The sequence below is a fragment of the Bubalus kerabau genome, chromosome 3 (assembly GCF_029407905.1).
Source record: "Bubalus kerabau isolate K-KA32 ecotype Philippines breed swamp buffalo chromosome 3, PCC_UOA_SB_1v2, whole genome shotgun sequence".
Classification (NCBI taxonomy): Eukaryota; Metazoa; Chordata; class Mammalia; order Artiodactyla; family Bovidae; genus Bubalus; species Bubalus kerabau.
In genome coordinates this window covers 125,142,934-125,170,266 of record NC_073626.1, presented here as the reverse complement: position 1 = coordinate 125,170,266, position 27,333 = coordinate 125,142,934, and the positions used below count along the sequence as shown (strand labels likewise).

At 50.3% G+C, this 27,333-nt stretch overlaps 2 protein-coding genes across 3 annotated transcripts in view; one reads left to right on the top strand and one right to left on the bottom strand.

Annotated features, from left to right (window-relative positions):
• Positions 1–16,040, top strand: part of SCTR (secretin receptor) — a 67,307-nt gene extending 51,267 nt beyond the window's left edge. Inside the window, exons 10-15 of the mRNA XM_055574445.1 lie at positions 2,041–2,101; positions 3,290–3,359; positions 6,752–6,843; positions 8,737–8,863; positions 14,497–14,538; positions 15,643–16,040. Coding sequence (XP_055430420.1) covers positions 2,041–2,101; positions 3,290–3,359; positions 6,752–6,843; positions 8,737–8,863; positions 14,497–14,538; positions 15,643–15,792 — 542 coding nt within the window. The 3' untranslated portion in view covers positions 15,793–16,040. The remainder of the gene's footprint in view (positions 1–2,040; positions 2,102–3,289; positions 3,360–6,751; positions 6,844–8,736; positions 8,864–14,496; positions 14,539–15,642) is intronic.
• A 2,416-nt stretch (positions 16,041–18,456) lies between these two features.
• TMEM37 (transmembrane protein 37) lies at positions 18,457–24,570 on the bottom strand. 2 transcript variants are annotated; one of them, XM_055574760.1, is made up of 2 exons: positions 24,435–24,570; positions 18,457–19,419 (listed from the first exon to the last, which is right to left on the bottom strand). In XM_055574760.1, the coding sequence occupies exons 1-2, from the start codon at positions 24,453–24,455 to the stop codon at positions 18,838–18,840; spliced, it is 603 nt and encodes a 200-aa protein (XP_055430735.1). In that variant the 5' UTR covers positions 24,456–24,570; the 3' UTR covers positions 18,457–18,837. The 2 variants fall into 2 exon arrangements, with proteins under 2 accessions (XP_055430735.1, XP_055430734.1); XM_055574759.1 differs by having other exon boundaries at positions 18,457–19,458; positions 24,435–24,470.
• Positions 24,571–27,333: the final 2,763 nt, after the last annotated feature.

The window sequence follows — 27,333 nt, the reverse complement described above, 5'->3', positions numbered from 1 at the left end:
TTTCTGAAACTTAATCAGATGGTTCACATCCTGGAATTGACTTCTAATTTTCTCCTTTCTTTCCTCCTATTAATACTTTTCATTCCACACTGTGTTCTGGGCAATTCCTGGTCTTTATCTTCCAGACAATCTATGGAATTTTTTAAAGTCTTGATCATCATATATTTAGTTTCCAAGCCCTCTTCCTTGTTCTCTGAATGCTCCCTGTTTTCAACATCCTGTTTGTGTCTTGTAGAGGTAATCTTCCCTCTAATCTCTCTGATGGTATTCCTTAGAATTGTTTTGTTCAAGTTCCTCCTACAGCCTGTATGGTCTATTTCCTCTGAGTTCCTTTTCTCTGCTTGTTTTGGTCTTTGTCTTTTATGTAACCAGCCTTCCTCAGATGTTGGTGACCTTGACCATTCATAATTAAGAGTGAGTCACTTCAGTGTTGACTGAAGGGTGTGTGTGTGTGTGTGGGGAGGGGGGTTGGTGCTTGAGGGTTGGGTCACATCTCTCATGGGAGACTGGGCTGGAAATGGCCACTGTGTTGGGGTCCTCAGCATGGCTATCTACAGGCCCTTTTTCTAAGGCTGTTTGCTTCCTCCGGGAGGAATCCTTTCATCTCCCACCTGGGGTGGAGGTTGGAGGGCTGGAGCAGTGTAGAATCCTGGCTGCTGGAGGTCTGAAAACTGAGCAGCCTGGGGATGGGGCTCTTCTCAGTTAGGGGATAGATAGGCATGTCCATTAGAAATAGAATCTGAGTTATATTTTATATAGCTTAAAATTTTCTAGTAACCACAGTAAAAAAAATCTAGTTTCACTAATTAGTGAAATTCAATAGTATATGTTATGTAACCCAATATAACCAAAATATCAACGTTTTAATGTATAATTTTTAAAATTGTTAATAACGTATTTTACATTCTTTTATTCATGCCAGATCTTCCAAATCTGCTATCTGTGCTTTTAGCACATCTCATCTGAGAGCAGCCACGTAGCAAGGGCTCAGAAGCCACACCTGGTGAGAGACAGCAGTACGGGGCAGCACAGGCGTAGACCAGCTCCGCTGAGAACCCCTCCCACTCTCTGCTGGGCCAGAGCCCCAATCCTCTTTGGCTCAGTTGCCCCCGAGAATTCATTTCTGTCAGAGATGAACAGCTGACTATTTGGCTGTGGGAGGGTGGTTCTGACCACCTGGAGTGGTTACCTGCCTCCTGTCCAGACTTCCAAACCATCCTGCTGCCCACCCTCAGGCACAGAACAAGTGCCTTCTCAGAGGCATCCTCATGCAGCACTCATGCTTCAGCTTTCTCTGCTCTGGGACATCAGTCAGTTACTGCTCCTCTGCCAGCTGCCAGCTTCCTAAGTGTATTGACATCTCTCATCTGCTGTACCCTCCTTTTCCATTCTTTGGGCTTATAGGCTTGTAGCATTTTAATTTTTTACTATCATTTTGAAGGGGTGTCAGTGAGAAACAGATAAATGTGTAACTTCAACTTAACATGTTCAACTAAAAGTCAGGAAATGTTCTTGTATTTTGTCTTTAAAATTCTTGTGTATTACAAGTCTCTAGTCTAAAATCTATTTTTGTTTAAATGATGCCGATAGATTACATTATCAGTCAAATGGCTAAAGTTCTTACAAATCAATATTTGAATAGAACTGATTGTTCTCCTGTGGTCTTGTATCCCCTCCCCAAATATCCCAGTTTGATAAAGGGGCTCCACCAGTGGCCTCCACAAGCTCGTGGTCCCCTCCCTTCTCCCCTGCAGCAGTCCTTCAGAGTGTGGCCCAAGCTTCCAGGAGACCCCTGCCCCGAAGTGGCCTTCAGGATCTATCTGATCCTGCGTCAGTTCCCAAGGATTCCTTGGCACCCTTGAAGCATGAAGCTGTGTATTTACACAGGATGGCAAGGGGGTTTCCATGGCAACTGGACCTCAGCATCTGCTCACTATCTGGCCTAGAGTCACCGATTGTCCTGTTTCTCATAAGGGTGTGGAAAACTGAGTCATCTCCCTTCTGCCTACCCACCCCCCCACCTTTATTTTTAACCCTCAGGTTCCCCAGCCATCTTTGTTGCTTCATGGGCTGTCACCAGGCACTTTCTGGAAGATGTTGGGTAAGCTGTCGGATGGAGAGGTAACAGAGTATATTTTATATTGTCCAGTTCTTTCAATAGGATGGACCCTTCTCTGGAGCTGTTATCTAGGAGAGGCCTATGTCTCAGACCTGGAGCCGCAGGCGGGTTCTCTGCCGTGCAGGCTGCTGAGTACCCAGCTCTCCTGGATATGTGTTTGCAGATATGCTGAGCCACCCTTCTGCTGCCCGATCAGCTCTGTGCTTGGGTCAGGTGCCTGACAAGAGCTGTGCTGCTCAGGGAGGAAGCTCTAAGGACCAGCCTAGCTTCTCTCTTCCTGGCAGCTCCCTCCTCCTGTCCTCCCGACATGGGATGTCTGAGTCCTGCAGACTCAGGAGAGCAGGAGAGTAGAAGCAGCCTTCAAATCCCTGATGGGTGCAAAGAGATCTAGTCTCATTCTCTAAAGATTTGGCTCAGGGACAGGGTGAGCCTGGGGGCTACTGTGAGTGGGCTCATGAAAGGAAAGCTTGAAGGAAGCTGGGGAGGTGGTAAGGCAGCATGGCCACGTGGGAGGCCATGTTTCATCCATGTAACGACACAGCCAGGCCATGATGGACGAGGTGTAAAAGTGTCTTGCTGTCCAAATTCAGTCTAAAATAATCCTTTAAAATGAATTAATTCCCTCTAAAAAAAAATCTGGATTTTTAAATTTTCTAGAACAAATGGAAAGTTCTGTCAACATTCCCTAGGTCCCTTGTGGCAAAAATGAGCTGGACAGAGTTGTGGCCACCTTAGACCAAGCGCAGTCTGTCTATTTGCCAAGTCCCCCATGCTCCCAGCCCTGTGCCTGATGTCCCCAGGGCTGAGGTCACATGACACTCACCCAGGCACTTCATTCCTTGACACTTCACCTGCCTGGCTACTGTTGGCCACCACGCTCCCCAGTGATCTTGACCATGCACTTGGCTCTGGGGTCCAGAATCTTCCATCTCAGATCTGTGTGCTTTTGCTCCCTACACACTCACTGGGCTTGCCTGGAGCCTGGATGCTCCCCAGCCCTGGCGGTGCTCTTGGCAGCAGAAGATGGTCAGTCCTAAGGGTGTTAAGCCCACAGTCTACAGGGGGCAGGACCACAACGTACTCCTTTCTGCAAAGGGCACCTCTGAGAACAGGTCTCTTCTAGTCAGCCCAGCTCCCCACTCCTAGTCATACCTGGCTGTCCCTCCCTAGGTGCTGGGACATCAATGCCAACGCGTCTATCTGGTGGGTCATCCGAGGGCCTGTGATCCTCTCCATCCTGGTAAGTAGCTAGCCCCCCTGATCTGGCTCCAATGGGAGAGACCAGAACAGTGACAGGCTTGCAGGGTGGAGGGCCTTGGCAAAGCCAGCATTTCTGCCTCCAGGTGTATGGAGGAATAAACCAGAGTTTCCAGAGGCTGGGCAGCAGCAGGAGGGTCTAGGAGCCCTGCCCCCAGAGACTGCCAGAGGGGAGGAGAGCGAGCCCAGAGCAAAAGCTTGCCTTGGCCTTGTCCGCTGGGAGCAGCTTCAGTGTACCGAGCAGAGCTCCTTACCCAGAGTGGCTAGCTCAGGTGGCTTGAGATTCTGCCTCCACTGGTTCAGATGGTTGGATCTTAATCATTTTTAAAGCATTCTGTGGTTGAACTGGGCAGACTCACTGAGCCAGGATCATGGAGCGGGTAGCACCTGGGGAAAGCCAAGGCTGCTGTGGTCTTGGCCTCTATGGTGATATGACAGGGCGGGAGGGCAGGCTTGAAGGGTTGGCCCCAGGGGCGAGATTCAGGAGTGACTCTTAGACAGAGCAGTTCAGGGTGTCTCCACCTTTGCTCTCCTGTCAACCTGGGAGCCTTTTAAAAAATACCAATAGCAGAGGTTCAGGCTCTCCTTGTCCTGGGGAGGGGCCTGGGCACTAGGCTTCTGCTCTGCAGTACAGAGCCCTGTAGCTGAGCCTGTGGGTGTGGCTAAGGATAAGGAAGATCCATGGCTGGGGCGCCCTGGGGCAGCCCTTTTCCTAAGTAATGTGCACAGTCTCAGAGGGACGCCAAGACTACAGAACCAGGTGATAGAAAGTGCCCTTACTAGGCTCACAGGAGGGTTAGACTGGGCAACAGCCCCCTCTTCCACTAGCTGGCTGGCTTGCCTTGTGTGGCTGGTTGAAGGGGCCATCCCATAACCACTTTCCTTTTTTTTTTTTCAAAAATAGTAGAATTGGGGGGGGAAAAAATAGTAAAATTTGGGACTTCCCTCGTGGTCCAGTGGTTAAGACTTGGCGCTCCGAATGCAAGGGTCATGGGTTCAATCCCTGGTCGAGGAACCTAATATCCTGCATGCTGCATGGTGTGGCCAAAAAACAAACAAATGAAAAAGAGTAGAATTTTACACCATCCTCCCTATTATCTCAACTCAAAACAGGAGAGCTAGAAATTGTAGAGAAATCTGAGTAGCAGCCATGATAGGCCACTCAGTAGCTCAGGAGAGCATAATGACTTTTCCCTATTTCTGCTTCTCTTAGAGGGTGTGAAGGTCATTCATTAATTTGGAACCACTCAGGGTAGGAGTTAGGGTTAGAAACGTAGTGTCTGATATGGTCGTAATGCACAGTTATCACCAGTACAGAGGGTGTCTAGTGCTTTAAACACAACTTTATTTTTGCTGCCCTGATACATTGCTACCCAAAGTCACTTTATGTTAATAAATAAATAATTTGATTTAGATTAATTTTGATTAGGCCAACTTTAGCATAGTGTTTTCTGATCTGACTAAATTAAACTTTAAGGGATAGTGAAGGATATTAGGCTTTCATTTCCTATTACAGTCTTAATACACTGAAAACTGTATACTGAAATCTGCTATTATTTATCAAAAGTTGGTTTTTTGTCAGCTTGTCACATGTAAATAATGTCTGAACATTTTTTATTAGCATAATAATATGGCATAAAAATATTGACTGTTCTATCACTAATTATGTTATACAAAGAATGTGCTTGTTTTATGTTAAATCAAAATATATTCTCACTTCTAAAATAATAGTAATAGAATTCATATAAAAATGCAAAAATACAAAATGTATTTTTAAAAAGGGACTAAAATCACCCATATTTGTAGCACCTAGATGGACATTATGATGCTGTGCTTTTCTGTCCTGTAATTTTCTTTGAGTGCATGTACTTTTTCAAAATGCGTATTATAGTTTTGTGTCCTGGTTTGTTTTTTTTCCCTTAGCAGTAGATGTAAACTTTCCAATGTCACTTGAAATTATTTGATCAACTGCTGTGCTATAGCTGCTAAATACTGAGCCAGTTTCCTTACTATAATTCTGGGACTTTGACAGGCCAGCCCAGGAGAGCCCCAGGGCCCAGGCTGATTTCACGAGACTGTGGTCTCTCTAGTGATTGAGGATATTGGTGGGGGAGGGGGCACTCCTGATGCCAAGTATCTCTCTTCCAGCCTGTCACGGGACCCAGAATTCCACTGTTTAAGATTCATTCTTGGGATAGTTAAAATTTTCCCTTTTGCTTTCAAATGCTTCCTATTAAATACAACTCAAAGGCAAAAAATAAAAGAGCCTTTGTTAGTTTATACCAAGTACAGCTTAGAGCAAGATCCACAAAGAGTGAGCTGAGAAGTGTCCTGACCAGGGATGCTGAGCTGGGGTCCTAGACACGCCACTAATCCTGTGTCTTCTGGCAAGTGGCCCTAGGCCGCCAGGCTACTTGTCTGAACAATGAGGGGGCCCGCTCAGTCAGTTCCACTGATCCCTGCTTCTGCAAAATGATTCTGGAGCTGGTGGGTGAGGGGAGGAGAGAGGGTGCTATATGGGCAACCTCGTAGTGTGGCTGGCACTGGGCACTACTGGAGTGGGGCAAATGATGCCAAAAGCAACAGACTCTGGTCCCTGTCCTTTAGAAAGGCAGGATTGAATTGGCAGTTAATGGACACACACAGATGCTGCCCTTGGCCCCTGCAAGTATTTCAAGTGCCCTTACAAGTAGCATCATCCCTAACTACAGTAAATCAGGAAAAGGAGGTGATCAAGACTTCCTGGAGCTGGTGATTGAGCTGCAGAGCGACTGTAAGTCTCTGAAGCAGTGGTTCTCGAAATGTGGTCCCTAAACTGGCAGCTTCACTGGGGACCTTGTTAAGAATGCAAATTCCCCTGTGGTCCAGTGGTTAGGACTCTGAGCCTTCACTGCCGAGGGCCTGGTCCCCGGTGGGGAAACCAAGATTCTGCAAGCTGCAGATAAAAGAAAGAAAGAAAAAGCAAATTAAACCATAACTGTTGGGGGCGGAGCCCAGCAATCTGCACCTTAAACTTTGAGAACCTCTGCTTGTAAAGCCTTTGCTACTTGGGCGTAGTCCAAGGCCCAGCTTTGGCATTCATTCCCTGGAGCTTGCTAGAAATGCTGGATCTCAGGCCTGCATTTGAATAAGATTCCAAAACATTCCAATTGTGAGTGAGCCACCCTGCGACTGAGCAGACCTCAGAGCTCCTGCAGCCCAGGAGTGGAGGCTGAGCCATGGAAGACAGTGTGCTTCTCCAGGACTGGGTGTGCTGGAGGGCGTGACGTGCCGTCTTGCTGTGGCTACACTGCCTTCCCTGCCTGGGGCTGGAGCCAGGAGAGGTGGCCGGACAGCAGATCATCTTTAGCCTCACCTCTGTCTTGTGTTTTACAGATTAATTTCATCCTTTTCATAAACATTCTAAGAATCCTGATGAGAAAACTTAGAACTCAAGAAACAAGAGGAAATGAAGTGAACCATTATAAGTAAGTGGAAGGCAAAGACAGGCACTCAGTCAGTCAGCAGGCATTTACGGAACACCTACTGTTTACCCAGCTGGTGCTCGACACTATAGAGGTAGAGGAGGAGGAAGAACTGGGACCTCATCCCGGGGAGTTTACAGTGGGGTGGAGGGAAGGAGGAGTGGGTCCTTCCCTCTGCATAGAACTGCCCTGGAGATGGGGAGAAAAGAAATCTAAGCAGGACCCCTGTAGGCAGATATCTCATCCTTGGGACAAGGCTAGGGAGTCAAGGGCCCAAATTCAAGTTTTTATGGGGACAGTGGCTCTCCTTATCTGTGCTTTTTGCGTCCAAGGATTCAACCAACCTTGGATTGCAGATTGCAAATATTTGGGGGAAAAAATCCAAATCAAAACATTTTCATTGTATGAGGTATTATAAGTAATCTACCTACTCCAGTGTTCTTGCCTGGAGAATCCCAGGGATAGGGGAGCCTGGTGGGCTACCGTCTCTGGGGTCGCACAGAGTCGGACACGACTGAAGTGACGCAGCAGCAGCAGCAGAGATTATTTAAATATATGGGGGCATGTGCATAGATTTAAGCAAATACCCCATTTCATATAAGCGACTTGAGCATCCAAGGATTTCATTGTCTGCAGAGGGTCTGGAGCCAATCCCCATGGGTGCCAAGGGTCGACTGTGTATTTTCCAGCTTTCACTATACCTTCACCAGATTTTCAAGATAATGTGATTCAAAAATACTTTAAAACCTTTGAGATGGTCAAGAAAGATGATGTATTAGTCTGCTTAGGCTACCATAGCAAGACACCACTAAAGAGGTGACTTAAGTGGCTGATTTAAATAAGAGAAACTTAATTCCTCACTATTCTGGAGGCTAGAAGCCTAGGAATAAGGTGTTGGCAGATTTGAATTCTCTGGAGGCCTCACTCCTTGGCTAGTATACAGCCACTTTCTTGATGGGTCCTCACATGACCTTTTCTCTATACATGTGCAATCCCCATATCTCATCTTAAAAGTACACCAGTTGATTAGACTACAGTCCCACCCTGATGGCCTCATTTAAACTTAATCACCTCTTCATAGTCCCTATCTGCATATACAGTCACATTCTGAGGTAATAGGGGTTAGTTAGAGCTTCAACTTAAAATTTTTTTTGTGGGGAGGGGGATACAGTTCAGCCCATGACAAATGTTAAAGATAAATCAGTGTCCACCAGAGGCTTTCTCTGTGATGTTCTGGGTTCTCAGAATCTGGCAGAGGCATGGATGACTTGGTGACAGATTTTCCTATGGTATCTTCAGAGCAGTGACTCTGAAGTAGGGTCATGCTGGGGATCAAGAATAAAGTTGCCAGATAGAATACAGGATGCCCAGTTTAATCCAAGGCTTGGATAAATAGCTAATAGTTTTTTTTGGTACCTACATACACACACACACACAAAACTATCTGTTGTTTATCTGAAATTCAAATTGAACTGGGCATCCTGTATTTTTGTTTGCTAAATTTGGCAACCTACCCTGGGAAGAAAACAAAAGAGCTTCTCCTTACAGATATTCATTATCCAACAAATGAGAATGGTGGCTTTGCTAATAAATATGTTAGACAGTGTGTGATATCTTAATAGTAACATATGCATATATGTTATAGCATTATTCCTGTGGCTATGGGTTCAAAGCATTTTACTGATAAGGTTGCATAATCCAAGAGTTTGAAGGGTGGCCATGGACTGATAAGTATTGAATCCAGGTACTGGGTATGTGGGAGCTGGAGATTTTCCAAAATGAAAGTTAAACAAACAAGCAGTGGAGACACGGTGGCAGAGCCTCCTGCAGTCAGACAAGATGGGGGTGCTTGTGGGTGTGGGGTTGCCCGAGACTGCAGTGCCTCTCTGTCCCCAGGCGTCTGGCCAAGTCCACCCTCCTGCTGATCCCCCTCTTCGGAATCCACTACATCATCTTCGCCTTCTCCCCCGAGGATGCCATGGAGATCCAGCTGTTTTTTGAATTGGCCCTTGGCTCATTCCAGGTAAGCTACAGGGACTGCAACTTTAAGGTGAAAGGAGCCATTCTTTCTCTTTAGAGAGGCCAAAACCCAGATCTTCCCAAAGGCAGAGGAGTGCCTCATCTGGCAGAGACCCAAGAGAGGCACGGGCAGGACCTCACTGTGCTGTGTGACCCTCAGTGGGTCCCAAGTTCCCCACCAGTCACGTGTCATATGGGGGTGGGAGATGCAACTCAGGAGAGAGAGGCTGACTCCAGGGAGGACAGAAGGGAATGTAACCCTGGTGCACTAGATCACACAGCTCTCGGTAGTTAGAGACAATGCAAGCACTGAGGGCTTGAGCTGAGCCATCACGGAGTGGAGGGGGCAAGAAGATGAGCATAGCGGAAGAGGAGGGTGGGGTGGAAGGCTGTGTAGAAGAATATCCTCATCTGCACACTGGGAAGTCCATAAAACGCCCCAAGCTGAAAAATCCAGAAGTAACCACATCAGCACATTATACAGAATCAGTCAGGAGAGTTCCAAGTTTGAGGAACAGGAAACGGGGGCAAGGAGGTCAGGAGGCTACTGTTTTTTTTCTTTGCTTTCTTTTTGTTTTGGTGACAAGAGACATTTGACTCTCTGAAACAAATTACATATACAATTTACTAAAAATAAAAACCAACTTTAAAAAAAGGGAAAAAAGGGGAGAGGAGAAACGACATACCTACTAATTCAACAAGATAGTGTAGTTAAAAAATATAGTAAACCTATTTGGTCAGAAGGGACTTTTAACATGAATCCCAAACTTCACAATGTTATTTGTTTATTTACTCATAACTATCTCCTTCCAAAAATAATATGATGTAGCTTTCAGAGAAAACATACAAAGGACAAAAAATAAGCAGATGAGGGATCAGTGAATAAAGGAAATAAAACCAAAATTGAGTTCATACACAGAAACAAATTTGATGAAGTTCTCTAAAGAGGGGAGAAGTGTGTCATAAATTTTGGTCTGGAGCTTCCCAGTAGCCAAAGCAGAGACAGAAACACACTCTGTTTCAAGACTTAGATGTAAGCAGCCTGGTTCCCAGGGAAAACCTAGGATTATAGTTTTGGGGCCTGAGAGAAATCTCTCCCAGTGGGTTTTCCTGAAGAAGCCAGCTTGTCATCAACACACAGACCATCCACAGAGACTTCCTCACCTGGGAAGGCCTTGACCTCAGGGTGAGGCTGGGTGCCTCCCTCATTCCTGGAGTTCTGTTCGGGACAGGGTGTGCCCAGGGTCATCTCCCCCTGTCCTGCTCAGTTTCCAGGGAAGACACATCACTGGGAACGCATTCCTGAGTGCGGTCTGGCCCTAACCCATGCCTGCAGACCCCACCCCAGGGCTGTCCCGCTGCACTCTTCTGAGCCTCTTCTCTGCCCAAGACTCTCGCCGGCACCCCAGACCCCTGGAGACCTAGTCTCTGTGTATAATCCATGAGCTTTTTCTCTGGATCAGGAAGTTTCCGTGTAACATGGGGGAAGGTTGGGCTCACCATGGCCCTTTTTATCAGGTGGGCGGGGCTGTCCAAAGATGGGTGGAAGGTCTTGACCCAGCTGACAGAAGTGGGTAGTGACCCCGATGAGAACCTGGAGACCCAGGACTGCATAGATGAGGACTTCCTGTCTCTGGAACTAGGCTTGTGGCTAGGGCTGCAGACTACACCCAATGGAAGGCCATTTGGCTCCTCTCTGGGGACGTGCTTATTAACAGAAAACCAAAAGCACTTTCCTAAATGTTCCCATAGGAATGTTTTAGTTCAGTTCAGTTCAGTTCAGTCGCTCAGTCATGTCTGACTATTTGTGACCCTACGGACTGCAGCATGCCAGGCTTCCCTGTCCATCACCAACTCCCAGAGCTTACTCAGACTCATGTCTATTGAGTCGGTGATGCCATCCAACCATCTCATCCTCTGTCATCCCCTTCCCCTCCTGCTTCAACCTTTTCCAGCATCAGGGTCTTTTCAAATGAGTCAGTTCTTCGTATCAGGTGGCCAATGTCTTAGAATTTCAGCTTCAGCATCAGTCCAATGAAAATTCAGGACTGATTTCCTTTAGGATTGACTGGTTGGATCTCCTTGCAGTCCAAGGGACTCTCAAGAGTCTTCTCCAACACCACAGTTCAAAAGCATCAATTCTTCGGTGCTCAGCTTTCTTTAGAGTCCAACTCTCACATCCATACATGACTACTGGAAAAACCATAGCTTTGACTATCAGATGGACCTTTGTTGGAAAAGTAATGTCTATGCTTTTTAATATGCTGTCTAGGTTGGTTATAGCTTTTTTTCCAAGGAGCAAGCGTCTTTTAATTTCATGGCTGCGTTACCACCTGCAGTGATTTTGGATCCCCCCAAAATAAAGTCTGTCACTGTTTCCATTGTTTCCCCATCTATTTGCCATGAAATGATGGGACAGGATGCCATGATTTCAGTTTTCTGAATATTGAGTTTTAAGCCAGCTTTTAAACTCTCCGCTTTCACTTTCATCAAGAGGCTGTTTAGTTCTTCTTCGCTTTCTGCCAAAAGGGTGGTGTCATCTGTGTATCTGAGGTTATTGATGTTTTTCCCGGAAATCTTGATTCCAGCTTGTGCTTTATTCCAGCCCATAGGAATGTTTACAAAGAAAAAAAATGATCTTTAAGGGTGTTTTTTTTTAAAAAAAAGAACCATTGTTCAAATACAAACATATATATCATTTTATTATATTTTATACATATATAGTGATATAATAAATATTTTTTAAATTCTGTATTATGGAAATTTTTTCCACATACAGAAGTCAAATGAGCAATATAATGAACCTGCATATAGCCCTTACCCTTCTGTGACCTGTCCTATTTCAGCTCCATCCACTCCCCATCTCTCATCATTTTAAGCAAACTCAAGCCATCATGTTATTTCAAATGTAAACATTTTAGTATATACTTTCTGAAAGACAAGAACTTAAAGGACACACGCAGAACCACAATACCATTATCACCGTCATATATTTCTAAAGACTGACGTTTATTAGGGGCTTCCCTGGTGGCTGACAGTAAAAAATCCGCCTGTAGTACAGTAGATCTGGGGTCGTTCCCTGAGTTGGGACAATCTCCTGAAGAAGGGAATGGCTACCCACTCTAACAGTGTTGCCTGGAGAATCCCATGGACAGAGGAGCCCAACAGGCTACAGTCCATGGGGTTGCAGAGTCAGTTCCTCCTAATTATAGAAATACTTGCTTACTGAGGAAAATTTGGAAGTAAGGAGAAGTTAAAATAGAAAGGCAAATTCATCCAAACTCTTATAACCCAATGTAATAACCTCTGTTAAAATGGTGTGTTTACTTCTAAGTCTCCTTTCTATCCAAGAAGACATGTACACACACTTACACACATGTAATTGAGATCATGATGTATGGTTTTTTAACCCTCCTTGTTATATTTAATTCTCTATCATTCCATCATGAACATTTTTCCAGCTCACTAAAATTCTTCAGAGACTGCATTTTTAATGACTGTATAAAACTGGCATTTCCTAAACTTGTTGGCTGTGGGAGGCCACCTTCTACTTACCTGGGGCACATCTAACCTGCCCTCACCCAGGGCTCCTGCCCTCACTTGAACAGAGAGACTGTGTCTCAGCATCTCTGATGCCAGGCAACCCTGGTCCAGTGAGGGGCAGCAGCCTGACCTCCAGCTCCAGGCCCACCAAAATCTGTGACTCAAGTCCCTCACCTGGAAGCAGGGATCCTCCCTGCCTACCTTCCAGAGCTCTGGCAATAATTAAGTGAAGCACCTGGAACCCAGAGGCCACGATTACATAGGCTACGCTGTGGCCCAAATCCAGCTCTGGCTTATTGCAAAGCCTGCCTTTCACACTCTCTGACAGCAACTCCTAGTTATTGATGCCCATTTGAACCATCTGGGGCTCTTTCAGAGCTGCTGCTGGTCCCACCCCAGGCATTCGGATTTGGGGCACACAGTGCACCTGGGCCAGAGCTCCCCAGTGATCCTTGTGTGCAGCCAAACGGAAACCGCTGCCCTGAGTACATGTTCCTGCCCCACCCCCATAGTCCCCATTTTGTGTGACATCATCCATGTCTGAGACTCCAGAGCAGATCCTTCCTATTTATCTCTAAAACTCTTGTTAGAATGTCGGGATCCCAGAGCAGTTCCGTGTATGAAACCCACTGTAAATGGGCCGGTTCATCCCTCTTTGGAGTCCCGTCCATGTCTTAAGTAGCCAGGAGCAGGCCTGGTTGGCACTGGGAGGAGGGGTTGGGCTACCTGTAGTCAGGGCTGTGGCACCCAGGCCTCTGTGGGGCAGGGTGCTCACCAGCCGAGGAGGCCTGAGGGCAGAGCCTGTTAGGAAGGGCAGGATGGCCTTCGAGGGTCCTTAGGTGAGCTGGACATCCAGACTGCTAGACCCTGTTCAAAGCTCATTGTTCCATACAAGACTTAGGCCTCAAATCCCGCATCTCAACCTGGAGTCCCTGCCTGGGGGGCTCCATGCCAGGATTCTGGGGATCCCATTGGGAAAGGAGGAGTCCGGATGCTGGAGAGGGAGGGTCCTGATAGGCACGATGCCCAGCCCACCAAGGAACTTAAAAGCAAACGTAGCCCTGAGGCCTCTGACCTTGGAGATGTGAGTGGGGAGTCAGGCCTCCTGTTCACTGGCTGAGACCTGCACTTGAGCTCTGCTCAGACTTCAGTTGCATTAAGCAGAAGTTGCTAACTCAGCCGCAGGGACCAGGCAGGTCACTGGAATTAATAAGGGAGGCCTTCCAGGAGAAGCAGGGCTTGGTGGCACTGAGGCACGCCCATCCTGCCTGGAGCTGAGCAGGTGGAGCAGCCATGTGAACCCCTGGGCCTAGGTGGGCTCGTTTGCAGTACCAGCTGGAAATCTGGAGAGGTTTAAACAGGGATAGCTACTCAGATAGAAAGACAAATGTGTGACTGTGTGGTCAGAGCAGAGCTCTGGGCGGGATGGACAAGTCTCACATGCCACCGCTCCCTGCTTCTCCCAGATGGCCCACCTTACTAATTCCCATGACCTGCCTGGTCACCGAGGTTGAGTTAGCAGCCTCTATTCAATGTAACGGAGAAGGCAATGGCAACCCACTCCAGTACTCTTGCCTGGAAAATCCCATGGACGAAGGAGCCTGGTAGGCTGCAGTCCATAGGGTCACTAAGAGTCGGACATGACTGAGTTACTTCACTTTTCACTTTTCTGCCTTGGAGAAGGAAATGGCAACCCACTCCAGTGTTCTTGCCTGGAGAATCCCAGGGATGGCAGAGCCTGGTGGGCTGCTGCTGTCTATGGGGTTGCACAGAGTCGGACACGACTGAAGTGACTTAGCAGCAGCAGCATTTAATGTAACTGACACCACCCTGGCGCAGGGCAACTCCCTGGACCCGGGGTCATTTTTGCCCCCAAGAGTCTCAGTCTGTGTGGGTGATGCCAGCACAGCTGGGTGCACTGCAAGGCCAGAAGAGGAAGCCCCTATTCCCTCTGGGGTAGCAGAGATGTGGGAAGGCTCTGGAATAGTCATGGGGAGAAGTGAGCCTGGGGCTGGTGATGAAAGGACCCCAGGGGACTAGGAGGCCGAATGCTGGAGCCCTGCACCAATCCCGTTGCCCCTGCTTCCTCCACAGGGCCTGGTGGTGGCCATCCTCTACTGCTTCCTCAATGGGGAGGTGAGTGTTCTAGGGTTGCTCTGCTGCCTGGGGAGCTCCCTTGTCATTGGATTGTGGTTCAGAAGGGCCACCTGGAAAGGGTGGCAGGGAGCGGGGTATGGTGTGGGTGGGGGAGACCAGGGCCTCCTGGCTCAAAATCTGTCTTCCAGGAGTCTGAGCTCACTTAATGGGAGCAACAGAATCACCCAGAGGCCTCGTTAAAACAACTGCTGGGTCCTACCTTGTTTCTAAACAGGCAAAAATGCATCCCTTAGGTCTGGGCTGGAGGCTGAGAATGTTTTAACAAGCACTCCAGGTGATTCTAACCCTCCAGCAAATTCAGGAAATGGAAAGTGCAGGCACCCCAACCCTAACAGAGGCTGCTGACTGCTGGTTGCCTGATGAGTGACCTCGGTCACTGCCCTGATCTGGGCCTCAGGCTTCCCATCTGTAAAGAGAGTAACTCAGGTGAAACATCTGCCCCTCCGTCCTCAGAGACCTCCAAAGAGTGTGACTGCTGAGCAGGGTTGGGGGAGCTGCACATTTAACTTTCAGTCTCTGAGCTTGCCCAGAGCATCTGGGTCGGATCAGGAGGCTCCTGGCACAGAGGCCGGGCAGTTGACATTAGTTGAACATGGTACTGCATGCAAATAAACCCTTCCTGTGACTGTCAATCATCTGGTTCACCCCACTTGAATGGGAGTAGCCTCTGATATTTTTCCAAAAGTCAAGCATCAAACCTAGCCCCAAATGCTTTGCTGCTGCAGCTGGGGGTTGAGAAGGAAATTCCAAAGAGTAGCCCCCTGGTCCCTAGATGAGTTCTGAGCTAGAGTGGCTTCATGTGGACGTGTCCAGTTGTCCCAGGTGACCATCTGGAGATTGTGGAATGATCACAGGCCCCTTCTTCAGGATAGGTTTGCTGAGGTTGCTGGTGAAAGGTCCCAAGGGAAAGGGGCCCCTCAGTATCTATGGATGTCAGGGCTGAAAATGGTAACTCTGAGTGGAGGGGAAGGCATGCCCTCCGGGCAGGAGTGTCAGAGCCTGTGCTGAGGCCCCAGTGGAAAAAGCAGGACTCGGGCAAAGATCGCCCTTCCCTCCTGACTGACTCCTGGTCTCCGGGGGCAGGTGCAGCTGGAAGTTCAGAAGAAGTGGCGGCAGTGGCACCTCCGTGAGCTCCCATTGCGGCCCGTGGCCCCCAGCTCCTCCTTCAGCAACGGCATCAAGGCCAGCCCCTCGGAGCAGAGTCGGGCCACCCATAGGACCAGTGTCATCTGAGGCTGGTCACCCTAGGTCCTGAGGGCTGACCGCTGCAGTAGGAGAGCCTGCCTTTCTGCCGGATGCCGTGTGGTCTCTCCAGTGACTATTACACCCCTCCTCCTGGCCTTGGGGTGGGGTTGTGGTGATGATTCCTCAGAACTGATGGGGCCTGGGACAGCAAAAGGGCCTGGGATTCAGATCTGTTGAGTTTCCTGGAAAGAGTAGTTCAGGGGTCCCAGGAGAGGGCAGGGGAATAAATGGTAACTGGGATGAGACTTGGTATTTGTCAGTCTTCTTGTCCTTGAGACACAAGGTGGAGGATGCTGTCCCTTGCTACTTTCTGGAGAAGGGGGCTTCCCTGACCTCCCTGCTCCAGTTTTCAGGAATAAGCTTAGAAGCCCAGTGAACCGGAAGATAGTGAAGAATAATGAAGCCTGGCGTGCTGCAGTCCATGGGGTCATAAAGAATCAGACATGATTTAGCAACTCAACAACAATAACCAGTGAACCAGAGAAATTGCCCTTGGACTTGAGTGGACCCTCCCCAGCCCTCATTGCAATTCACCCATCCAGCGCTTACCCCAGGGCCTTCAAGACAACTCGATGAAGTTACAGGGAACCTTTTAATGACCCTAACAAGGGATGAGGCACCCTGTTATTCCTGCTTTCAGTTATCTGTGGTGCTGGTGGTTTAGACACTAAGTCATGTCTGACTCTTGTGACCCCATGAACAGTAGCCCATCAGGCTCCTCTGTCCCTGGGATTCTCCAGGCAAGAATACTGAAGTGGGTTGCCATTTCCTTCTCGAGGATCTTCCCGACCCAGGGATCGAACCCAGGTCTCTTGCATTGCAGGCAGATTCTTTACCGACTTAGCTATGAGGGAAGCCCTCAGTTATCTGTAGTACTGCAGCAAATGGGGCAGAAGAGAAACTGGTTCACCAAGGTCCTGTGACTTGATCAAGATACCCAGCTGGAAGTGGAAGCTTAGTGCGGGACTTTTGATTTTAAATCCCCAGGCTCGCTCCAAGGCTGTCTGTCTTCCCTGCTCCCAGGTCGGGATGAATGGGGGCCTGTCTCCCTGTCCTACTGGGAATTTTCATCTTATCCTTAACTGTCTGGATCTCAGTTCCCTCGCATATCAGCACTCCTTCTCTGCTGGACATGTGAAGATTAAAGGACTGAATATTTGAACCTTTTTACAAAGCACTGCCTACGTGCTCAGGGAAAGCAGTGCTCAGGGAAAGCATTCGGGACAGGATAAGAGGCGACCCCTCCCCCCAGAGTAGAGGGAAGGGCATCTTGCTGGTGGGTGGGCCCAGCTCTAGTCCTGGCTTTGGGTGACCTGGACAAGTGGCCCTGGCCCCCAACTTCTGCATCTCACCCCTGCAGACAAGGAGGTCACCCTCTCTCACCTCATAGACCGCCCCTGGGGTGAAAAGGCCAGCTTGCCCATTTTCCAGGGCTAAGAATACATGTCAGCCTGTATGGTTGATATAACTTTCTCCAGAGACCCCCATGAACTCTGTGCATCTTTGAATCAAGAAAAGTTAAAAAAAAAAAAAAAATCACGAGGTATAGGCACCCAGAAAGAGGACCTGGCAGGCAGAAACCCAAACCTCATGAGGCCAGAATGAACCAGGGAAGGCCTGAGCTCATCAGGTCAGGGAGGGGCACGGGGCTAGTATAGAATGAAATAGGCTGAGGGTGGGGGGGGGGGGGGGGGGGAATAACTCCACCTACTGGGCAGAAAAGGGACTGAAAAGGGGGCAATTTAATGCACAAAAATATAAAGCAGCCAGCAGGGGTGGAAATCTTCATTGGTTCCTGTCTCCCTCACCTGCAGGCCCCTGTATCTAGCCTGGTTGTTAATCATTATCCAAGGTTTGGCCAGTTCCCTGTACCCCGTGGAGTCCAGATACGTGCTCTCTGGAGTGTGTTCTAGGATCAAAAATGGTACTCTGAGGCTATCTGGCCCTGACCAAAGATGGATGCATATGCTATGTCAGAGATCCATTCATCACGTGCTCAGTTGTGTCCAACTCTTTGCAACACCATGGACTGTAGCCGCCAGGCTCCTCTGTCCATGAGGATTTTCCAGGCAAGAATACTGGAGTGGTTTACCATTTCCTCCTTCAGGAGATCTTCCCAACCCAGGGATCAAGTCTCCTGCATTGGCAGGTGGATTCTTTACTGCTTGAGCCATCGGGGAAGTCCCTACATCAAGAGGACATATTATAAGTTAGGCAGCTCTCCTGGAAGGGCTTCAGGCAGTACTCACAAGGAGAGTCCTCAGAGGGACAGCCAGCTGCTGGAAGCAGGGGGTTATCCTGGGATTTTGAGGCACCCTTAAAGGGCAGGGTTCAAATAAAGTCAAATGGTTTGAAAGCCTACTATATGCAAGCAATCCTGAACTCTGCTTCCCTGGCATGACCAAAGCTAAAGCAGGGAAAATGCAAAGGCCCTTTAAGCTGGTGGTAGAAAGTCTTAGGCACTAATTGGACACCCTTTGCTGGAAGGATGATTCACACTTAGTCTCCCAGGAGGCCCAGGGACCCTACAGCCCACATCCCAGCAGGGTCAATAAAACAGGTGTGAACTGTGCTTCCCTGTGCAGCCGGCCTGGGCACCAGTGACCTGAGCTGCTTCCCAGTCTATTCCCGTCCCAGGAAGGGTTCAAGTAAAGGTTTTAAAATATGTTTATTCTTGTAAAATCAACATCCTATATAACATGGCTGTGGATAAACTGGTGCAGCTGGTGGCATGGAGGCTCCCACCTGACCTCTGGGCTGCAGACCGGCTGCAAAGACCCCTGGGCCACTGGCCCAAACACACCAAGGCCAAGAGGCATCAATTTGAATGTCACATGCTGGAATTAGAAAAGTCTCATCTTTTCCGCCCCTCGCAGTGCACGGCATGTGGGACTCAGTTCCCCAACCAGGGATCTAACCTGTGTCCCCTGCATTGGAAGCCCAGAGAGTCTTAACCACTGGATCACCAGGGAAATCTGGAAAAGTCCCTTCATAGGCAGGCTTTCTGGTAACTTGATGTCCTTGGAGGAGGTCCTAAACTTTTGTAGGCAGGCCCCAGGGATGCCTGCTGTTGTTGATGTGGGTGATGCTGTTGATGTGCAGGCCACTGATACCATTCAGGAAGAGAAGGAAGGAAGCTGTGAAGTTGCTCCAGAACATCAGGGTGAGGCCCAAGAGCGTGACCTGGCTCCTGAGAAGGACCAGGAAGCTCAGGAGGCCCCCAAAGGAGAGAATGAATGAGATGAGTAGGAGGGTGGAGCCCATAGCCCACTTCCGCCAAGCGAGGGAGTCCTCGCACACCTGGGACACTATGAGAAACTCCAGGCCAAAGATGGCGACCACCACAGCCAAGGTGGCCACGATGCGGGCCACAACCATGCCCGAGGCCACCCAGGTCTGACTCAGGTCTCGGAGGCAGTGCAACTCCGTCTGGTTGGAGGCAGTGCAGAAGCGCCACAGTCCGAAGAGGCGGTCATCTGCCAGGAGCCATTCGCCATCGCAGATGGAGATGGAGGAGAGGACCACAGCCAGGGACGTACACAGGATGATGAGGGCTCGGGTGAAGGACTCAAAGAAGGACCGGTGGGGCCTCCTTTGGCCCAGCAGCCTCTGTGCCTGGAAGACAGCGTGGGGCAACATGTCAGGGAGGGCCCCCTGCCACACCCCACCAGTCTCTTCAGGGAGGACCCACAACATGCGGTTCAGATTCCCACTGCCACTGGAACCCTTCTCCCATCCTGCCTGTTCCCGGCCCACCCTCCATTCAAGACCTCTAAGCATTGTCTGTGGATCCAGTTATTTATCAGGCAAAGAGTTCCCTGCCCTTTCTTTAATGATTTTATAATGAATAAAAAGCCCAAGTTCCATTTGTCTGTCTATACTCTTTAGCCCGTTCTGAAGTCAGAAAACCTGTTTGACCTGGCTGTTGTGACCTTGAGCCAGCAGGCAGCCTTGGTTTCTTTATATGCAAAACAAGAACACTACACAGAGTTACTAGCACATCAGTGATGGTTTCCTCCCCTGGCTCCTGGTCTCCCCTAGTTTCATCCAAATCTGTACCTTCTGAACTTGCCAGGACCCAGGTGCTCAGTGAGGTTTGCACTTTACCCTTCATTCTGGCTTAGCCTGTACCCCGCCCAGAACATGCCACCACTAAGTGTTCCAGCAGCTTCTGGGGTTGGAAGGGGAGTCCCTGGGGCTCCCCTTCAGTCTCTGGTTTCAGCCCTGAAAAGTGCACTGTCCTCTCTCCTGGCAACCTGGGCCAAGCGCCCAGTGAGGTGTCTCTTGTTACAACCCTGGGGCACCCTCCAGTCATGGTCCCCCAACCCAGAAGCAAAAGGAATGCTTCAAAGAGTAGCAGGCCTTAGATGGCCCACAAGCCCTCCCAGAGCATCCTCCCCACCACCCTGTTCAGGGACACGGCCCTCTTCCCATGCCAAGGACAAACCTAGAACTTTCTTCCTCACCTACTGGCTCTTCTACTTGAAAGGCTCTTCTGGCTGCCTCCCTTTCTCCATTCTTCATATCTCAACTGAACACCGCCTCTGTAACCACCCAACGCAGAAGGGACTCCCTCTGGTCACTCTCAGAGGAACCGTTCTGGCAAGTTACCTATTTCTGTCTGAATAGTGGTTGTGTGTTATTGACTGTCTCACTCGGAGACTGAGGTCTCCAGGAGGTCAGGGCCTTTCCCTAGCACCTGGCACTGTGCTCAAGAGCCATGAGATAAATGAACGTCAAGTTTGCAACCACTGCCACTTTCACCCGAAGCTCCCTTTAAACCATCTCCTGCCCAGTCCTAAATTATGTCCTTTACAGTGAGTGTGGAAGCAGCCCAGGTTACACCTTGGTTTGGGAGGTAAGCAAAGCAGAAAACTCAAAACTAGCGTGATGATCACTGCTAGAGAAACCAACCAAAAGGGGACTCTAGGGTCAGCCCTACCCACGTGCAAACGGAGGCTGCCTGGGCCACCCCCTCAGTGAGGGGCAGAAAACAAGGCCACGCTCCAGGGAGACCCTGTGGTCAGAGCCCCAGCAGGAACATCAGGCTGCCTGCTAACCTGCCCACCTTAGCAGCCCCAGGGATACAGGAAAGAATCCTGTTTGCTTTCAGCACTTCTGCCTAAGTTAGGATCCCATCTCACCCTTAAACCCGAGTCTGGACTTTCCTGGTGGTACAGTGGATAAGAATCTGCTTGCCAATGCAAGGGACAAGCATTCAATCCCTGGTCTTGGACAGTTCCACATGCAAGAAGAACTAAGCCCAAGTGCCACAATTAAGCCTAGAGCCCGTGCTCCACAAGAGAAGTTACTGCAATGAGATGCCTGGGCACCGCGATCAAGAGTAGCCTCTAGGCTCGCCACCACTTAAAAAAAAGAAGAAATAGCTGCTTTTTCATTAAAAAAAAAAAAAAAAGGAACAAACTAGTCTGGTGGAGTAGGAAACTTCATGGGGGGTATGCAAAGATGGCAACTGTCACAGAGGCCAAGGGACCTGCCCTAGAGCATTGACCTACGTCACAGTAAAGCCTGGCATAGCGGCTCAACAGCTGTATCATGTGCGGGGGTCGGGGTGGGGATGCATGCTACCAATAAATACTGACTTGGGCCATCGTGTGAGGGGCTCAGTATGATGGTGAGGAAAAGGAGTTGAGGGGACTGAGGGACACCCAAGGACACCAATGCAGATCCAGACATAAAGGCAGCCTGGTGTGCTGTAAAGAGCATTCAGGAGGGAGTCTAGGCTGTGGTTCTCAAACCATGTCTCCTTGTCTCTTAGCAGGGGGAGGGGGCCCCTCACTTCAACCCATCAGATCTCTTTTTCCTGCCAGAGCCACTGGGAATCTGAGTCTGTACTGGATTTCAATAGAAAATTTAGCTCTACTGCTAGGAAAACCAAGGGAGCTTTGAAACCGCTGATTACAAACCACAAAGGTGTTTGTCTTCACAACAAGGTTTCTTAGCCCCCTTGACTCTTGTTTCTCATCTACATTCTGTAGGGGTTAGTGACCGCTGCAGGAAAGCACAGCCACGAAGGCACCTCACGAGGTTATAACACCCCTAGAGGTTGTTAAGTTTGTAGGATGGGAAAACCCCAGACGCAGGCAACAAGTCACAAGAATACAGCACCCAGAGGCCTTTTGACCTTGGACATCAAACTGTCTGGAGAAAAAGCACATGCCGTCCTGCGCTCAGCCCCACCTGTCCTGGGCACAGACTGGACTTTAATCTCCAGGCCCTCAGACATTCAGAAAGACAGCTGACATCAGGTCATTTTCCCCCTCCCATCCCAATGTAGGGCATCATTCAAACTCTGACACCAATAAAACTCCCAAGGATTAAATGAGATTATGTATATAAAGATGCTTGGCACATGAGCAGTCCTGATTTACACAGCTAGTCCTAATATTAGGAATAATAAGGTATTTTGAGTCCTCATTCCCTACCACTGCCCCCCACACCTGAGCTTTGAGCCATCCAAGGCCTGAAATCCTCTCCTGGAGGGCAGTTGAGCCTCAGCATGGTCAGTGGAAGGTTTGTGGACCTCCCAGGATGAGGGCAGTTGAGCCCTGTCCCTGATACTGCCCTGACCAGCTCTGTGACCTTGGGCAAGTCACTTTAGTCTCAGGGCCTGGACTTCCTCCACTAAAAAAAAAAAAAAAAAGGAAGAGGCATTTCCCCTTTTCATCCAGCTCCCTGAATGATTTCTAGTGACCTGTAGAACAGTGTCACTTGACACTCTTGGGCTGCTGAGTCCACTGCCAAGATCCTGTCTTCCTCTACAACTCAGGACCCCATCTGATTCCATCAACCCCTAAGTAGACACTCTGGGCTGCTCACTACTCATTCTCCACATTACCCCTCCCTCCTTATTTGCCCCAACCCCCGACTGCTCACTTAGCCCAAGGCCAGGTCAGGCCCTTCTCCTCATCAGCTGGAAATCCCGTCTGTGCTCAGCCACTGAGTCTAGTCCCACTCTTTGGGACCTCACTGATTGTAGCCAGGCTCCTCTGTCCCTGTGATTCTCTAGGCAAGAGTACTGGAATGGGTTGCCATTTCCTCCGGAGGAGGAGCTTCCCCCACCCGGGGATCAACCTGGGTCTCCTGATGGGCAGGTGGATTTTTTTTTTTTTTTTCTTTTTACCACTGAGCCACACAGAAAATCCCTTCTACAGCTTCCTAAACAGTAAGCCCATTCACGCCAGCATGACCCCAGGACACTGGTCAGAGAGGTACAGGAGCCAGTCTGCTTGGTTTTTAGCTCTTTGACAAGTTATTTAGTCCTGCCTCCTGCCCTCGTGGTGGAGCTGAACCGAGTTCTGAACACCGCAACTGCATAGAACAGTCCCAGGCCTGTGGTTCAGTTTTAAGTGCTCCAAAGTGTCAGCGACTATCTTCAAGCACAGCCCGCGCCCCCAACCCCGCCCCGCCCCCCCGCCCGCCGACAGTAGCGCTCCAGGGTTTTAACTTCATCTTTTCCGCCCACCCCCCTACCCCCTTCTCCATCCTTCGCTAAAAATCAAGTCCTTCAACCTGGCTACCAGTCTTCTTGCCCCTCCTAGCCCGGCAAGCTCTCCCCCAGCCCTTAATCCTGTCGCAGTTTCTAATTTAGCACTCACTTCCCCGGACCCATCTAAATCCTGTTTGCAAATTCTCTCCCCAGCTGGGCCGCCGGCTCTTCGAGGCAGGACCACACCAGATCCCACCCTCCACGCAGAAGGTCCGGAGGCAGACCGGTCGGGACTTCAGATTATGCCCAGAACAGTAGGGAGTAACTAGCTGCATCCCGCTCTCGGGCTGCTGAATCCCAGCCGCAGGAGGTTTGCGGGCGGCTTGTGGGTGGAGAAATCCTGTTCGGGCCAAGTCTGGCTCTCACTCGCTTCTGGGGCTGAGCTGGCCGCCACCGCCAGGTCACTTCACCTGAGCCTCAGTCTCCGCATCTGTAAACTAGGCGGAGCTCTGTGGGTCAGTGCTGTGGCGCTCTGAGCGCTCGCGGGCTGAGTTTGCGGGGCTCTGACCGCCAGGACCATCAGGTCGGGACGCGAGCCGGCGGGACGCGTCCGCTATGGAGGCTCGGCTGCCGGGTAGGAGAATTGTACTCCGGAGGGGCGAAGGGAGACGGGCAGGTTCTCCAGCAAACGCCTCGCATCACTGAGAAACCTCATCTCTGCAATGCCGGCCCCTCACCTCACTACAGTCTGTTTCCAGGTTTCCGCGCATCCCAGCGAATCCACCCCCATCCCCGTCCCCCCAAAAGTCAATTTTGCGGAGGGGAGATGGTATTCTTGGCCTGGGTTCAGGAAAGTTCTGGCTTCCCGAGACATGCCTCCTCTGAGGAGCGAACCTCACTCTACAAGTGGATTCCTTCTATCCTCCGCCCCAAAAGCGCCCCCTTTTAAGAGGGACCCTTCTGTTAAACCTAACCGATGGAAACAGAGGACCCCAAAGAGAAGTAAGACAACCCCCCGACCCCGAGACTTTTGGGAGCCTCGGGTGTGCGAAGGACTCAAGCGACAAGACCGAGCCACAGAACAGTGCTGGGGTGGAACAGTGGTCCGAGGTAGCTTCCTGACTATCCCCCGGACCCTGGCAGGGCACTCCTACCGCTCTCACCGCGGCCGCTCGCTCACCTGAACGCCGAGGGCTGTCATCCTGCACCCGGGCTCTTCGCGAACTCCCGCCAGCTGCCTCCACGATCCCTAGCGCAGATCTGCTGAGGCAGACCCTCGCGGCTTGGCAATTTCTTCTCAGGGGCGGCGCCGGGGCGCAGGGTGGGTCGGAGGGCGGGGCGGGAGAAGGGCGGAGCGGGGAAGGGAGGGGAGGGGAGGGGCGGCGAGGAGAAGGAGGGGCGGCGAGGAGAGGGAGGGGCGGTGAGGAGACGCGGGACGGGGAGGAGAGGGAGGGGCGGCGAGGAGAGGGAGGGGCGGCGAGGAGAGGGAGGGGCGGCGAAGAGACGGGGGACGGGGCGGAGAGGGAGGGGCGGCGAGGAGAGGGCGGGGCGGCGAGGAGAAGGGGGACGGGGAGAAGAGGGAGGGGCGGCGAGGAGAGGGAGGGGCGGCGAGGAGACGGGGGATGGGGAGGAGAGGGAGGGGCGGGGAGGAGAAGGAGGGGCGGGGAGGGGCCCTGGGTATCAGCAAGCTGCTGGCGGGGCTTCTCCCCCCCAACCCCCGGGGCCCCTGGGTGGACGCTGAATCAGCAGGGCCGCGGGAAGGAGCCACCGGGGAGGTGTGGGAGGCCAGGACACGGCCAAGAAGCGTAGGCTGGGGCTGCGGACCCGCGAAGTCCAGGCCTGGAGTTATTCCCTCGCTCTGAGGACTGCTGTGCGCCCGGCACCGATTTCCCAACGGCCAGGACAGCGCAGGCGGAAGGCCAGCGACCCAGGACCAGATTCCGCCCCAGCGTGTCCACCTGAGCGTCAGGGGAGGCAGAGGCGTCTAGACCGCAGCGCCCGCCTGGGCTTTGCGGCTTCCAGCACCTTGTATTGTGTGATCCTGGGCTCTTGTTTTTGTGTCTGTTATTCAGTCGCTAAGTTGTGTTTGATTCTTTGCGACTGGACGGACTGCAGCACGGCAGGCTTCCCTGTCCATCACCACCTCCCAGAGTTTGCTCAAACTCATGTCCATTGAGTCGATGACTCCATCCAACCACCTCATCCTCTGTCGCCGCCTCCTTCTACCTTCAATCTTTCTTAGCATCAGGGTCTTTTCCAGTGAGTCGGCTTTTCTCATCAGATGGTCAAAGCATTGGAGCTTCCTCATCAGTCCTTCTAATGAATATTTAGGGTTGATTTCCTTTAGTATTTGGACTTCCCTGGTGGCTCAGACGGGAAAGCGTCTGCCTACAATGCAGCAGACCTGGGTTCCATCCCTGGGTCGGGAAGATGCCCTGGAGAAGAAAATTGGCAACCCACTCCAATATTCTTGCCTGGAAAATCCCATGGACAGAGTAGTCTGGTGGGATATGGTTCATGGGGTCACAAAGAGTTGGACAGGACTGAACGACTTCACTTTCACTTTTCTTTCCTTTAGGATTGACTGGTTTGATCTCTTTGGTGTCCAAGGAACTCTCAAGAGTTTTCTCCAGCACCACAATCTGAAAGCATCAATTCTTTGGCACTCAGCCTTCTTCATGGTCCAACTCTCACACCTGAACGTGACTATTGGAAAAACCATAGCTTTGACAACAGACTGTTGTTGGTAAAATGATGTCTCTGATTTTTAATATGCTGTCTAGGTTTTTCATAGCTTTTCTTCCAAGGAGCAAGAATTTCTGAGCCACGGTTAATAAATGAGATAATATTCATGAAAGGTCAGAGTCTTGCCAGGCCCTCAGTTAAGTGTGAAAATAGTGGAATCTTCAGGGCAGTCTTTCCTGTGTCACTTTTGTCTCCCCCAAAGGGATTTGTACAACCCTAACCCTAATACCCCCTCCCTTCCAAAGGGAGAATGTACAACCCTGCCTGCTTCCTTGCCACCTCCTGTGTGCATGCTAAATTGCTTTAGTCATGTCTGACTCTTTGTGACCCTAAGGACTGTAGCCCGCCAGGCTCCTCTGCATGGGATTCTCCAGGCAAGAATACTGGAGTGGGTTGCCATGCCTTCCTCCGAGGGATCTTCCTGACCCAGGGATCTTCCTGACCCAGGGATGGAACCTGCATTTCTTTTGTCTCCTGCATTGGCAGGTGGGTTCTTTACCACTAGCACTACCTGGGAAGTCACCTTGCTGCCTCAGAGACCATCAAAAAGGCAAATGACAAGGATTTCCCTGGTGGTGCAGTGGTTAAGACTCTGCACTTCCATCGCAGTGGGCATGGATCCCTGGTTGGGGAATTAAGATCCCACATGCCAGGTGGTGGTCAAAAAAGTATTAAAAGAAAACAGCAAACAGGACAAAACAAAACTCATTGTTTTTCCTGGACTCTTGACAAGGCTAGAGTTCTCAAGTCCCCACCCCCAAAAGGGTAAATTCCCACTAAGACCTTCCCCTCCCTTCTCAGTTGTAGAAAGGTGTGTGTTGATAAACAGGGAGGGGGTTTCTCCTTAAGGTAAGACAAGATCTCCTTTCTCCTTAACTGAGTGAAGTGAAGTCGCTCAGTTGTGTCCGACTCTTTGTGATCCCATGGACTGTAGCCTACCAGGCTCCTCCATGGAATTTTCCAGGCAAGAGTACTGGAGTGGGTTGCCATTTCCTTCTCCAGGGGATTTTCCCGACCCAGGGATCTAACCCAGATCTCCCGCATTGCAGGCAGACGCTTTACCATCTGAGCCACCAGGGAAGCCCCTTAACTAAGTATGGTGAATTAAATGATTTGGCTCATTCACACAGGCAGGTAGCCCCTAGTGACTTCACTCACGTTTTTAGTTGTTGTTCATTCACTGAGTTGTGTCCATCTCTTTGTGACCTCCATGGGCTGCAGCCTGCCAGGGTCCTCTGTCCATGGAATTCTCCAGGAAAGAATACTGGAGTGGGTAGCCATTCCCTTCTCCAGGGGATCTTCCCAACCCAGGGATGGAACCCAGGTCTCCTACA